Here is a 13,731-nt window from a genome sequence, read left to right on the forward strand (position 1 = left end):
TCATTTAAAAGTTTTAAATTCGGATATTTTACAATAGCGCAGCGCCGAAGTGCTCCGATTGTTCTCGCTCTCGAATCCTTTCATCCACAATCACACTCCAGAGGAAAAGAGAGAGCGCCGCGGGAAGCGCTGGTTTATTGTGTGCGGGAGAACAGCGACACGATCATAAGCTCACGAACGCTTCTGTTTCAGATACACGTGTCCAACACTGAGAATAATCATAAATGATCATCAAATCATCATATCAGAGTGATTTCTGAAGGGTCATGTGACGCTGAAGACTGGAGTAATGATGCTGAACACTCAGCTTGGAATAGATTACACTTTACTGTATATTCACATAGACAACAGCTGTGATTAAATTGTAATAATATTTCACAGTATTAGTAGTACAGTAGTAATAATAGTGTGTATATAACAATTTACACTCAAATGAATATTTCATTTCATTTTTTTAAATGTGCAATACAGATTACAGGGAATTCTGTGTTTATTTTGTATAAATAATAAATCTGCTGTATGGCTGTCAGCCCTCAGCCGAGCGTATCCCACAATGCACTCGTCTTCAGTATGGGATGAGGCGGCCGTGAGTCCAAGGATCCGGCGCTCCGGTTATTGTGTGATCAGAACGCTTTTACTCCCATTGTTTGGATGAAATGGCTCACTCTCGCAGAGAATGCCGGAGACGCGAGCAGCGCTCACATCTGATGCGGTTATGATGAATATGAGCGTTCTGTACAAAATCTGCTGGTAATGAATCCGTCACCTAACTGTGAGCATAGAGCGGCGTGATCGTGACATCACGTTATGATTTGATCTCAGGCTCGTTAAAGATGAAATGCAAACTGTTTCCCTCGGGAAAATGGAGATTTGAAAGGGATGCTGGTAAAAACATTCATGTCTACATTAGTAGGGTGTTTCTTCAGCTGGTCGTCGTCTTGTTGGAGGTGAGCTTGAGTAATGGAGAGGCTTCGTTTGAATGATTAATGTGAGCCGTGAGTCTGTTAAACTCTCTTCTCTAGTGGTTCCTTACAAGGCTTCTGATTAAACGCTGTTTCCAAACCCTTGTTTTAATCTTCAGCCACACATGCACAGAATAAAGATAAGCGCTCGCTTCATTTCCCTGTGCCTTCACCGCTCGTGTTGTAATGAAACCCGCGGTGTGTGTGTGTGTGTGCGGTGTGTGTGTGTGCGGTCGGCTCGTCTCGGCTGGAGTGGGAGAGAAGCAGGTTAAGCTCCTCGGTTCCTCATCAGGAACATCAGATTGCCTTCGGATCGTGAACACGAGAGCCGTAGAGCCAAATCCCACAGAAATGGTGCTCAAATTGAGCCCGGAATGGAAATTGATCCCATTACCAGAGCCGGCGTTCCTGCGGGAGTCGAAGCTTTGAGCCAGTCTGCAGGAAACACGTCAGATCTGCTCTGATTTACAGACGCCTTAGGAAACATGTTTTATTCTGTTACCAGCAACATAACTGAGGGAATCTCACACAAATATCAGTGGATCTTATATGATGGCGAAATCAAAAGGGAAAGAAATAAGTGTTGGGGTTAAAAAGTGTTGTTTTTTCCCCATAACAAGTATTATTGAATGCAAAAAAAATCTAATTCTCATTCAAATAAAAATACACTCTCATGAAAAGAATGTCACAATGCAAACATCCTAATTGCTTAAGCAAAATGTAATTTCTTAATATTGATTTTTTTTTTCTCCTGTGTTGCATCTTTCAGATCCCATCCCTTTTATGTTTTATTTATTTATTAAAAAACAGTTGTATGTCATTCTGAATGAGATCCTCTCTGATATCAATGTTGTTATTCTTGCATTCAGAAGATTTGATGCTTTCACTGCAATCATTTCTGCTGTCGCGTCGCTCAGATGTCAAGCGTGACTCCAAGACTCGAGGGCATCAGTGTTTAATAAAAGCAGCACAACTGTTTTCAACACTCATAACAATCATAAATGATCATCAGATCATCATATTAGAGTGATTTGTGAAGGGTCATGTGACACTGAAGACTGGAGTAATGATGCTGAACTTTGATCACAGGAATAAATGACACTTTACTGTATATTCACACAGAAAACAGATGATTAATCTGATTTTTGCTATACTTGTATTTCTTGCATTTGGAAGCTTTTGGCCCTTTTATTAAACGCAACGCTCCCGTTTCAGATCCCATGCACGGGCCTCGGAGACTCCAGGTCGTGGACATCAAATCCAGGCAGTTCACGATCCGCTGGGAGCCGTTCGGATACAACGTGACGCGCTGCTACAGCTACAACCTGACGGTGCAGTACCGCTACACGGCTAGCGGTAAAGAGGAGACGCGCGAGGAGGTGTGCTACGATACGCTGAGTGTGTCGCCGCAACACACCATCCGAAGCCTCCCGCCGTACACCAACGTTAGCATCCGACTGCTCCTGCGCAACCGCGAGGGCGTGAAGGAGAGCGACGAGCTCGACGTGCTGACCGACGAGGACGGTAGAACTCTCTCTCTCTTACCTCATCCAGATTATTCCTAATTATTCCTGTTTTAATTCTTCTTGATTGGGTTTTAATGGTTATCAAAAAACATGTCTCATTAATTGAAATCATGAAACTTATACAATTTAACAACAATTTATTATACATATTATATATATATATATATTGCATTTTAGGGCCCTATGAAATCTTTTAGTTTTCCCCAAATTCTGTGTAAATTTTTCTAGATTTTTTAAATATTTAACTGACATTTTTATTCATCAAAATCATGTCTAATCAATTGAATTCATCACACCTTAATTATTTCTAATTTGTTTTATATTATTACTATCATAATTTTCTACCTTATGAATGGTTTAATCTTTCCCAAATTCCATGTTTTAATTTGTCTTCATTCTAATTTAATGGTAAATGTTTTTTTTTATTAAAAAGCATGTCTAATTAAGTCTAAAAACTTAAGAAGTATAACAATTCTAAAAAGTTTAACAAAAAAAAATTGTATGACCCTATAAATCATTTTTTTTTTTGTTTCTTAAATTCCATTTTAGTTTTCCAAATTTCTGTTATAGTTTAATTTTCCAGATTTTTTTTAATAGTTTTCTTAAATTTTAATAATCAAAAATCATGTCAATTAAAATCAGTTGAATTCATAAAAAAATAACTGAACAAATGAATGAATTTTTACTGTAAAAAGGCCTTATGAAATGTTTTCTTTTTCAGAAATTGTGCCATCTGCTTTTTTTCTGGATTTATGATTTACTGTTAAAGTTAAAACAGAAAAAAATCTATATTATTTTGAGAAGCACATTCTACTGTACAATACTATTGTCAATATATACAAAATATAGTCAATATATTTCTGTCATAATTTCTTCAAGCTGAACCAAACTTTTATTTTGGCGGTTGCGTTGAGGATCTGCGAGTGTTTCCTCACATCACACGGTGAAACTGGAGATGAAGTTATATTACGAGTTCATATGATAAACATCTTTTATAAAACCTGTTTCTTTATGATTGGGCTCCAGCCTCAGACATGATTCTAGTTTAACTAGTTTAGATGAGTTGGATTTTACTAAAGCCATTGAAAACTCGATGTTCATCAGGGACGAGGTCGTTTGTGTCGCACTTCATTCCTTTTACATCATGAACGGCTCGCTCGGGTCAAGCTTCGGTGTTAAGTGTGTGTTATTTCACCGCACAACAGCGTCTGTTTAAACGGCATGTTTCACGAGGAGCGTTTGGAAGCGAGTTTGAGTCTGGAGATGTTGGAGGTCGAGGGTTAGAGGAGGCCTTGGGTTTCTGAAGCGCTGAACAGATGAATGATCTTCTCATGCTTTCAGGCGCTTGGAAAACAAGTTCTTTATTGAATACAAGAGAATATTGATTTAAAATAAGTCTGTGTCTCTTCAAATCAATATGTGTCTGTGATCGCTCAGTGTTTTGTTTATTGCAGTTCCCAGCGCCGTCCCGTTGGAGTCCATCCAGGGAAACACGTTTGAGGAGAAGATCGGCCTCCGATGGAGAGAGCCGCTCCAGACCTTCGGGATCATCAAGCAGTACGAGGTGCGTCTGCACTCCTTCACCCCTAACCCTCACCCTAACCCTAACCCTAACCCTAACCCTCACCCTCACCCTAACCCTAACCCTCACCCTAACCCTAACCCTCACCCTAACCCTCACCCTAAACCTCACCACACGCTCTTAATGACTAATAAATCTAGACTAATAACCTTTAGATCTGAGCGAGCGAGCATGTTAACACAGGAATCTCTTCCACATCTCAGATCTGAACTCATGATGATCAGCGGATCCACAAACTCTTTCATACAGTCGAACCAAACATTACTCAGACACCAGAGATCATCTTTGATATGTTCACTAGTGTGATCAGGACACTATAGTTCAGTGATGTAAGTGAGGAGAGCAAAATAAAGTAAACTGTGACATATTATACCCAGATATTCTACATACAGAGACTACCAGTGACATTAATAAACATTTGGGAGCAGAAATGATTCTGACACTTTGAGCTGATCATGTTTTGCTGAAGTGTGTTGTCTTTAATTGCTAATGCTCTTTTTACACACAGACTGAACACAATGAAGCATTGCTTGGTGATTGGTTGAGCTAAACTGGTATTATCTAATTGTGTAGTTAAATTTAACAGCTGACAGATATTCAACATAATTCATGTGTGAGACAGTCTAACAGAAGGACGGACAAAACCAGTCAAATATCAACTGAGTTCTGCTCATATTTTATTACCACTTTCATAACTATAGCGAATAAACTGAGATAATGTGAGAATGGTGTCTGACTGTCTCTCTCGCCTCGCTCTCGATGACGACTGCCGTCTGTGGAAGAGCAAACGCTGAGCTCTTGTTTTCCGTTGTTCCAGTGTTTCAGTGAAAGACTCCTGGATTTGTAGGGCACTGGAATAACAAACAGAGCACATACCGGAGCAATGGACTCACGGGAATGTGGGAAAATCACAGGCGAGAGGAAACATGTTTCCATTACGGGAAACAACAGGATTCATGATCCGGCTGCGATTGTGAAGATAGTCAGTGAGGCAAAACCGAATAAAGGCTCATTAAATGTGACAAATCGTGTAAAAACGTGTCGTCTTTGATCGGGAATTTGAACAACATTGTAGATCATTGAGAAGAATCATTGAGAAGATTGAACTATATTTAAAGTCCCCCGTTGTCAATCATTTTATCTCTTAAAACTATATTATTGAAGCGTTTTTCCTTGAAAAAAAATCTTCATGCCTTAAAATATCTTGAATGTAACTCGACACCCTCGCCTTATTTAGTATTCGCGGTTCTATGAATATGCAAATGAGCCCCGCCTCCACTCACTCACTCAGCTCTTAATGTCGGCCAGGAACACACGGATGTTCACTAACCCGCCGAAGTTTCCCGGTCGGATTGACAAAGTTGTTTTTCTTGTTTAAAATCTTTTATTTGAACCCATGAGAATCCAGATCCTGTTGTAAATAATATTGAAAAAAACATTGTTTTAAACTTGCTCCAAAAAAGTTTTCATATTGAATCATTTATTCTAAATTTAAGAACTTGTTCCTAAATGTGAAACGGCCTGTTGAATATCTTCTATATCTGTATATCTGTAGCTTTACTGCAGTAAAAGAGGGTTTTCGCACCATAAAGAACCATTTCCGGTTCCCCAAAGAACCTTTCAGTGATTAGTTCATAATAGAACCATTTTATTTTTAGTGTAAAGAACATTTTAACAACGTAAAGCACCTTTATCCGCTATAGAGACCTTTGGAAAGATCCATGGGTGTGAAAGGTTCTGCATAGAACCGTCAAGGCCAATAAATAAGCTTTATTTTTAATGTGTCGCATTATAGAAGTGAAATATGTTGCTTTTTTTTTTACCATAAAGATGAACGCAAAATATATATGGGTCAAATTTGATTTCAAAATACAAATTATGTTGTGCATTAATAAAAAAAAGAGAAAGATTAGCATTTCGCCCCCAAATTGTCATTCCTGTAATGCAAAAAAGTAATTTTCATTAAAATATAATAAAAGTCATGAAAATGATGTCACAATGCAAAGCATCTCAATGCTCCAAAAAATCTTTTTTTTAAGTACGACATATCTTCCTAATATTAATTGTGAAACTGCGGCGATTCCTCTGTCGGATCCCGGAGTGTGTGTGTGCGTCGCTGAAGCTCACGGTGTGTTTTGTGAGCGCCGGGACATTGTGTGTCGGTTCTGTGATTATTTCAGAAGCGTGACTCATTCTGCGCCGAGAAACTCTGAACAATGCGCCGCTCAAAAGACTCATTGTTGCAGAACTTCATTTGTGGAAATTCGAGCAATTAAGCTGTCACGTTCATGTGATGAAATTACACTCTGTCATCGCTGGGCTTTAAGGAAGTGTCAGGCTCTGATCCGAAGGGAACGGGACCGAACCCAAGCGTTCAGTCTTCAGGACACGTGTGTGTGTGTGTGTGTGTGTGTGTGTGTGTGTGTGTGTGTGATGGAGGTGTGTCTTCTGTCACACTCGTGAGCTTCTGCTTCTTGTCATTCGGCGCAGTGTCGCCCCAGAGCATTCTGGGTAAAGTGCTTTGCTCAGAAACACAGTAATAATGAACAGGACTGGGATCACAGTAAATGTGCTGTTCTGGGGTCAGACCTTTATCAACTCTAAAAAAAATAAAATAAAAAAGTGTAAAGTGCTCCTATTGTGTATTTTCTGGACATTATCTTTCATGTGTAATAAAGTGGTTCCTGAATGTAAAAGTGTTAAGTGCAGATAAAAGAAAGTGATTCTGAACTGAAACGAGTCGTCAGTAATTCAGACCCACTTCCTGTTACAATGTAACAGTGTAACTAATTAGCCTAATGCCAGCCTCTGGTCTTGATTGGCTGAGCAGCGTCTCTTAGCCCCGCCCTCAAACACTGTAGTGTATCTGAGACTGGAGAGTTTGGCTCGTGTTGTTCGTGTGGAGAAGACGCTGTTTTCTGAGATTGATACGGTGAAACCCACGCCATCGCCACTGTTCGCATCACTGTGATCAAGAGCTGAGATTCAGATATGATAATGAGCGCTTGCTTTCTGACCAAGCACAGCAGAGCAGCTCTCAGAGAGGCGGGGCTTAGAGAGACTGAAGCGTTTCAGACGCTGAGAGGAAAGAGCTGACGCTGCAGTGGAGATCATGAGGACATTACAGTGTGTCTGAGCTTGTGTGAATGTGGATCTGTTGTAGGAGACTCAGAAACAACATTAGGAGCCTTTAAAATAACATAATAGCGCACTTAAAGGTTTAAAAAAAAAATTTTATGTATTATATTAATGTCTTTTTTTTTACCCTTTTATTATTTATTTATTCTTATATTTTTTTATGCTGATTTTCTCTAAACTCTTCCATGGACCGCCAGCACTGACCGTTTGAAACCCCTGTCTCAACCAATAGTGTGCGTTTGGGGCGGGGCTAACTGTTTGGCCAACCAATGGTAGACGAGTGTTTGAAAGGACCGTTCAGAAACAGCAACGCTTCTCTTGTAAACATGGGGAATTCTGGACTTTTACAGGTTATGATTTTTGAGGCGGAATAAGTTGTAGTGTATTTCTGCTCGTCCAGAATAAAGACGCATGCATAATTCATGTGTTGTTCATCAGGAATATTCCCTGTGATTGGTTTTGTGGCGTTTGGTGTGCTGTGGGATCAGTCAAGGTTTCTCCGTCTACCTGTCGTAGACTAATAGCGAAGAGCCTCTGGGTGTTTCACCGCTGATGAGTGCGATCGCCGATCCCTCTGTGGCCTTAAACGGGAATCGGGATGGAGTGGCATTAGCCGGCCGCTCATTAGCAACTGAATGATTTATTCAAATGAAGCCCCTCAGCCACTTTTCATTAAGTTATATTAGAAGCGCGGGGCGTCTCGTCTCCAGAAGAGAATGAAAGAGAACAAAAGTGCAGCTCCCCGTCTGCTCTGCTCCATCATAATGAAAGATTATATTCAGAAACGCTTCCTGCATCATCCAGGAGAATTATGATGACGGCGCTGACTCTTGTGTTGTTGAGGAGAGCTTTAGACTAACGCTCGGTCTCTTTACACAGCCTTCGCCAAACCAGCCACTCACACTGCAGTATTCACCAGAAATACCCCTGAGATTTAAGGAGATATTTCAATTATCAAACACATCTATATGTTCATGGTTCTCTGATGATGGGTAATGGTCACATGACATGCAAGTAAACACATGAAATATTAGATTTTTGTTAAAGGAAGCGTTTAATTCTGAATTTGTAGCTGGACTTTAAAGTCGACTCAATCTCACTCACATTGCATTCACTAGGAACCAAATGGAATAATAATTATAATAATAATTATTATTATTATTTATGTATTTATTATTTTTAATGTTTATTTTTTTTATTATTATTAATTTATGTATAACTAAACTATATATTGAAAATGTGTATTATTACTACTACTAATAATAATGATTGTAAAAAATAAAATAAATGAATACATGAAATATTATTATTATTAATATTAATAATTATAATAAAAAATTGCTGACTAAAATCGTAGTAATAATAATAATAATAATAATACAATATTAATAATATAATAATAATAATAATAATTCTTAGTTTTTATTAATATTATTTCCTGTATTAATTTATTATATTTATTTATAAAATAATATTTATATAATAAATAAAAAATAAATACAATTTATATAATAATAATAATAATAATAATAATAATAATATTTTATTTATTCATTTGTTATTTAGTTTTTAATTATTATTATTGTCATTATTATTGTTTTAACTCTAATTATAAAAAATAAGACACAAATTTATTATTGTTATACTGTAAAATAAAATAAAATAATATTAATAATTTATTTTCACACTACAAGTTACAATACTAAAATGTATGTCTTAAACAATTGACTTTTAAACTCTCAAATTTGAATATTTCGAATCCTCAAGCTTTTGTTGTGCAGTAAAACTGGTGAAATTCTATAATACTGTCCACAAAAATGTTGAAAATACTGAAATGTTCAAATCACAGATGAATCGTTCACAATAACACATGAAGAAAGAAAGAAAATGGAGTCAGTTTTGATTTGATGTTAAATATTCGTAATGAGAATACCCAGCGGGACCGTGGGCCAATGGGACGGCACTGTGGGCGGAGCTTCTGTTGTGTAACCGGATCCTCTAACATGTTGTGTTTGTGTGGTCAGATCTTCTACAAGGCCGTCAGCTCCTTCGACCCCGAGTTCATCTTGACCAATCAGAGCGGGAAGGTCCTGAAGTCCAGCAACGAGACGTCGCACGTGTTCCTGGGTCTGTATCCCGGATCCACGTACTCCTTCACCATCAGGGCCAGCACTGTGAAGGGCTACGGGCCGCCCGTCATCACGCAGTTCACCACCAAGATCTCACGTACGAGCCGTTTGGGTTATTTCTGTGTGTGTGTGTGTGTGTGTGTGTGTGTGTGTGCTCATGTGTCATCTGTCACTCATAAACAGCTCCGCGTATGCCGGGATATGACCAGGAGACTCCGCTGAACCAGAGCGACAGCACAGTGACGGTTCTGCTGAAGCCGGCCCGGAGTCGCGGAGCGCCCGTCAGGTGCGTCAGCATTAGCAGCTTTATACTAGACATACTTATTAACATTTGCTTGAACATTACAACAATTACATAAAACAAACAAATGAATTATAAAACCATTACAGGAAATCTAGAGCTGGACTAAAACATACAATAAAAATATACAGAAATATACATTTTGATACAGTTCACAGCCTTTCATTGTGTAATTTACCGTTACTACTTTATAAAAGTTATGCTGGAATAGAAGAATTGTGTTATATACTGTACATGTCCAACACTGAAGGTGCGTTATTATTCACTCACTTTATGATCATCATCACATGATATTATAATGAGAAGTGTTTGGAGACTTGATGTTGTAAAAGTAATTGTAGATACACTTCCTGTCAAAAGTTTGGGATCGGTAAGATTTTTAATGTTTTATAAGAAGTCTCTTCTGCTCACCAAGACTGTGTTTATGTGATTAAAAATACCCAAAAAACAGTAATATTGTGAACTATTATTAGAATGTAAATCAGCTGTTCTCTATGTGAATATACAGTAAACTGTAATTTATTCCTGTGAATGTTCAGCATCATTACTCCAGTCTTCAGTGTCACATGATCCTCCAGAAATCACTCTAATATGATGATCTGATGATCAAGAAACATTTATGATTATTATGAATTTTGAAAACCGTTATTTAAATTTTTATTTGAGGATTCTGTGATGAATAGAAAGTTCTAAAGAACAGCATTTATCTGAGATCGAATCTTTTGTCGGTGCGACCCATTCTGCTCTCACTGTAAACAAAATCCGTTAAATTTACCGTTAAAAATACGGTTAGCAACATTTTAGGTTTTACAGATTTAACTTAAATTTACTGTAAACATTTTTTATTTTACTATCTGATATAATGTTAATGTGCCGACATATTGAAGTACTAATATCTTGTAATACACAACATTAATTTAACAACATTAAATGTAACATAAACCCCTAATGTACATCACCGATTAGAAAAAACTATGAAGAAACGGTTATTTCAACAAAAATACATCATATGTGAAGTGTCACGCCGGGAATTGTGGGAATGTCAATTTACGTTTTTTTCTCTGTAAATTATAGAATGACTTTTTCTTTTTCACGTCCAAAAACTACGTTTTTTATTTTTTATTTCAGGATTCTTTCCATTTCTGAATGGATTTGTTCATTGTTTTCATGTCCAAAAACTATTATTTCAGGATTCTTTGATGAATGGAATCATACACAACTGTTTTCAACACTGATAATAATCATAAATGTTTCTTGATCATCAAATCATCATATTAGAGTGATTTGTGAAGGATCATGTGACGCTGAAGACTGGAGTAATGATGCTGGAAATTCACAGGAATAAATTACACTTTACTGTATATTCACACAGAAAATTTAAATTGTCATAGTATTTAACAATATTATTGTTTTTTTGTTGTTGTTGTTTTTTCATCAAATGAATGAGTGAGCAGAAGAGACTTCTGTTAAAAACATGAAGTCTTCTGCTAGTGTAGGCGTGGGATCCGACAGGACAGGGTACGGGAATGAGCCGTGTTTAGCAGGAGATCGTCTCACTGTCAGTCGAGCGAGGCGAGCGGTATAGTTGCACTTGTGATGATAATGATTCATAATTCAGCAGATCGCTCTGGTCACGGGTCGGCGTGTGTGAAGATAAAAGCGTCGGCAGGATGAATAAATGTAAATGTGAGTGTTACTGAGAACACTCAGCGCTTCATATAGACGATGTGAAATCGGACCTGCAGTCGCTGCTGTTTCCCAGAGCCGGCGTCTAATGCTCAGAACGCTGGAGTTCTGCTGTAACTGTTCCTGAGGGCTTTAAAAGCCTCCATTAGGAGTGCGAGAACACCAGGAGTCAGTGCAGACGCACATGTCGACTCTAAACGCACTTTAGAAAGGCCTCAGTTCAGTAGAGAGAGGAACTCCTCTTCATCTTCACCATCTTCATCTCTTCAGTGTGTGATCATGAAGAAGCTCCAGCTCTTCTCTATATCAGAGTCAGTGTTCCTGAACTCCTGAAACGCCTCCACTGTAGACTCGAGTTTCTTCCGGGAACGAACACGTCACAATATTCCTCATTATAATAATTCATGCTCAGAATAAAGGGGCGGGGCCTGGTTGAGTTAGTTAGTTAGTAGTGTGTTAAACTGGCGGTTATGGTAATTAGGGGCGGGACATTTCCCAAACACACTCGAAGCGCCCGACCAATCACAACACACTGCTCCAGCCGACCAATCAGAGCACAGTGTGCTTTTCAGAAGGCGGGGCTTCAGAGTGAAGCGTGGTGTTTGTTTACAGTAAGCAACAGTAGATGTAGTGTGTGTTGTTGCATTAAGGTCCTCACACACTGAGTCTGTTTACACACTGCCTCCGAAACTTTCGTCCGTCATAAAAAAATTCGGATCGGGTGAAATGTGAAAATGTGTTTCTCGCATCCGTAACGAGCAGTTCGACAGTTCAGAGCCTCCGAATGACGAATACGCAGAAACACACACGAAAGTTTCGTAGTCAGTGTGGAAGAACCTTGATCGACACGGGTCTGTCAGTCCGGTGTAAACCGGTTTAAACTGGTTTAATCAGTCACATGATCACTGGAGACCGTCTGAGTCTCGGAGCGTTTCTTCATCTCAGCAGAAGCACGGATGGACTGATGAAAGAATGATGGGAAGCTCCTGCACTTCAGCATCAATACATCAATAAACCACACGCCGTTTTAGCACTCTCAGCTTTAGAATAAAACATTCAGAACCTATTGTTGTCTGAGGGCGTTTTAATGGAGGTAGACAGACAGGTGACAGAAGAGTGTGTGTGTGTGTGTGTGTGTGTGACTCAGAGCCACGTCCACAGGTGATGACAGGTGATAAAACCATTAAACCCATCGCACATCATCTCCTGTCAGCGGATCACGCTAATCATCACCGGCGGCTCTTAATGAAACACACGTGTGGTTAATGACCAGAAGAGTGTGTTGTGTTTCCCGCCGGCGAGTGTGTGTTCTCACACATTAGAGGATCCGGCTTCGTGTTCTTCAGGCGAGATCAGACCGGCTCAAGAGACATCACGCCAGTGCTTTCTTAAAACTATACTCAATAACTCAGAACACTGACAAAAACACTAAAGAAACTCTACAACTTTAAATAAAATTAAAATAAAAATGTAAAATACTTCATATATTAAAACTGGAAAAAAGCAATGACCACAACTGGGTTATTATAGTAAACTAAACCCATCAAAACTAAACTAAAATATCAGAACTTAAACTGCTCATTTTCATGTAGTTTAACTTTAGCAAAATTTCAACAAAAACTATATTTCCAAAAACATTAATTAAAATGTGAAAAAGGGTTAGAATTAAATATTATAAAACTCAAACTCTTATTTTAATTTAGTTTAACTTGATGTACTAAAAAAAAAAAAAAAGAATAAAATAAAAATAAATAAATATATATAATGTTATATCAATGATTTTAAAATAACTGGGCCAAAATCCATATTGCAACATGACTGTTTTTGCTAGAAATTCAACAAAATAATAGCTTAATTAATAATTAACCCTAATTAGCAAATATCATAGACTTCACTGCAAAAACACATTATAATTTGTGTTTTATTTTTGTCTTGTTTTCAGTCCAAATTTCTAAACGTTCTTAAATCAAGAATCTTTTACTGAGTAAAATGAAGATATGCAGATCTGAACCTGTGTCTCTGCCGCCGGGATCGTGTGATCCGGGGGGGTTTGTCGCCGGGATCGGGATTGCGTGATCCGGGGGGTTTGTCGCCGGGATCGGGATCGTGTGATCCGGGGGGGTTTGTCGCCGGGATCGGGATCGTGTGATCCGGGGGGGTTTGTCGCCGGGATCGGGATCGTGTGATCCGGGGGGGTTTGTCGCCGGGATCGGGATCGTGTGATCCGGGGGGTTTGTCGCCGGGATCGGGATCGTGTGATCCGGGGGGGTTTGTCGCCGGGATCGGGATCGTGTGATCCGGGGGGGTTTGTCGCCGGGATCGGGATCGTGTGATCCGGGGGGGGGTTTGTCGCCGGGATCGGGATCGTGTGATCCGGGGGGGTTTGTCGCCGGGATCGGGATCGTGT

General features: G+C 38.9%; 1 protein-coding gene across 11 annotated transcripts in view; it reads left to right on the plus strand.

Moving 5' to 3' along the window:
- ptprma (protein tyrosine phosphatase receptor type Ma) overlaps window positions 1-13,731 on the plus strand; it is a 296,654-nt gene that overhangs the window by 144,094 nt on the left and 138,829 nt on the right. For all 11 annotated transcript variants that reach the window (XM_081352828.1, XM_081352833.1, XM_081352834.1 and 8 more), the window contains exons 8-11: window positions 2,178-2,486; window positions 3,943-4,052; window positions 9,233-9,434; window positions 9,521-9,623. In XM_081352828.1, coding sequence (XP_081208954.1) covers window positions 2,178-2,486; window positions 3,943-4,052; window positions 9,233-9,434; window positions 9,521-9,623 — 724 coding nt within the window. The remainder of the gene's footprint in view (window positions 1-2,177; window positions 2,487-3,942; window positions 4,053-9,232; window positions 9,435-9,520; window positions 9,624-13,731) is intronic.

This window comes from Scardinius erythrophthalmus (genome assembly GCF_964197995.2).
Source record: "Scardinius erythrophthalmus genome assembly, chromosome: 22".
NCBI lineage: Eukaryota > Metazoa > Chordata > Actinopteri > Cypriniformes > Leuciscidae > Scardinius > Scardinius erythrophthalmus.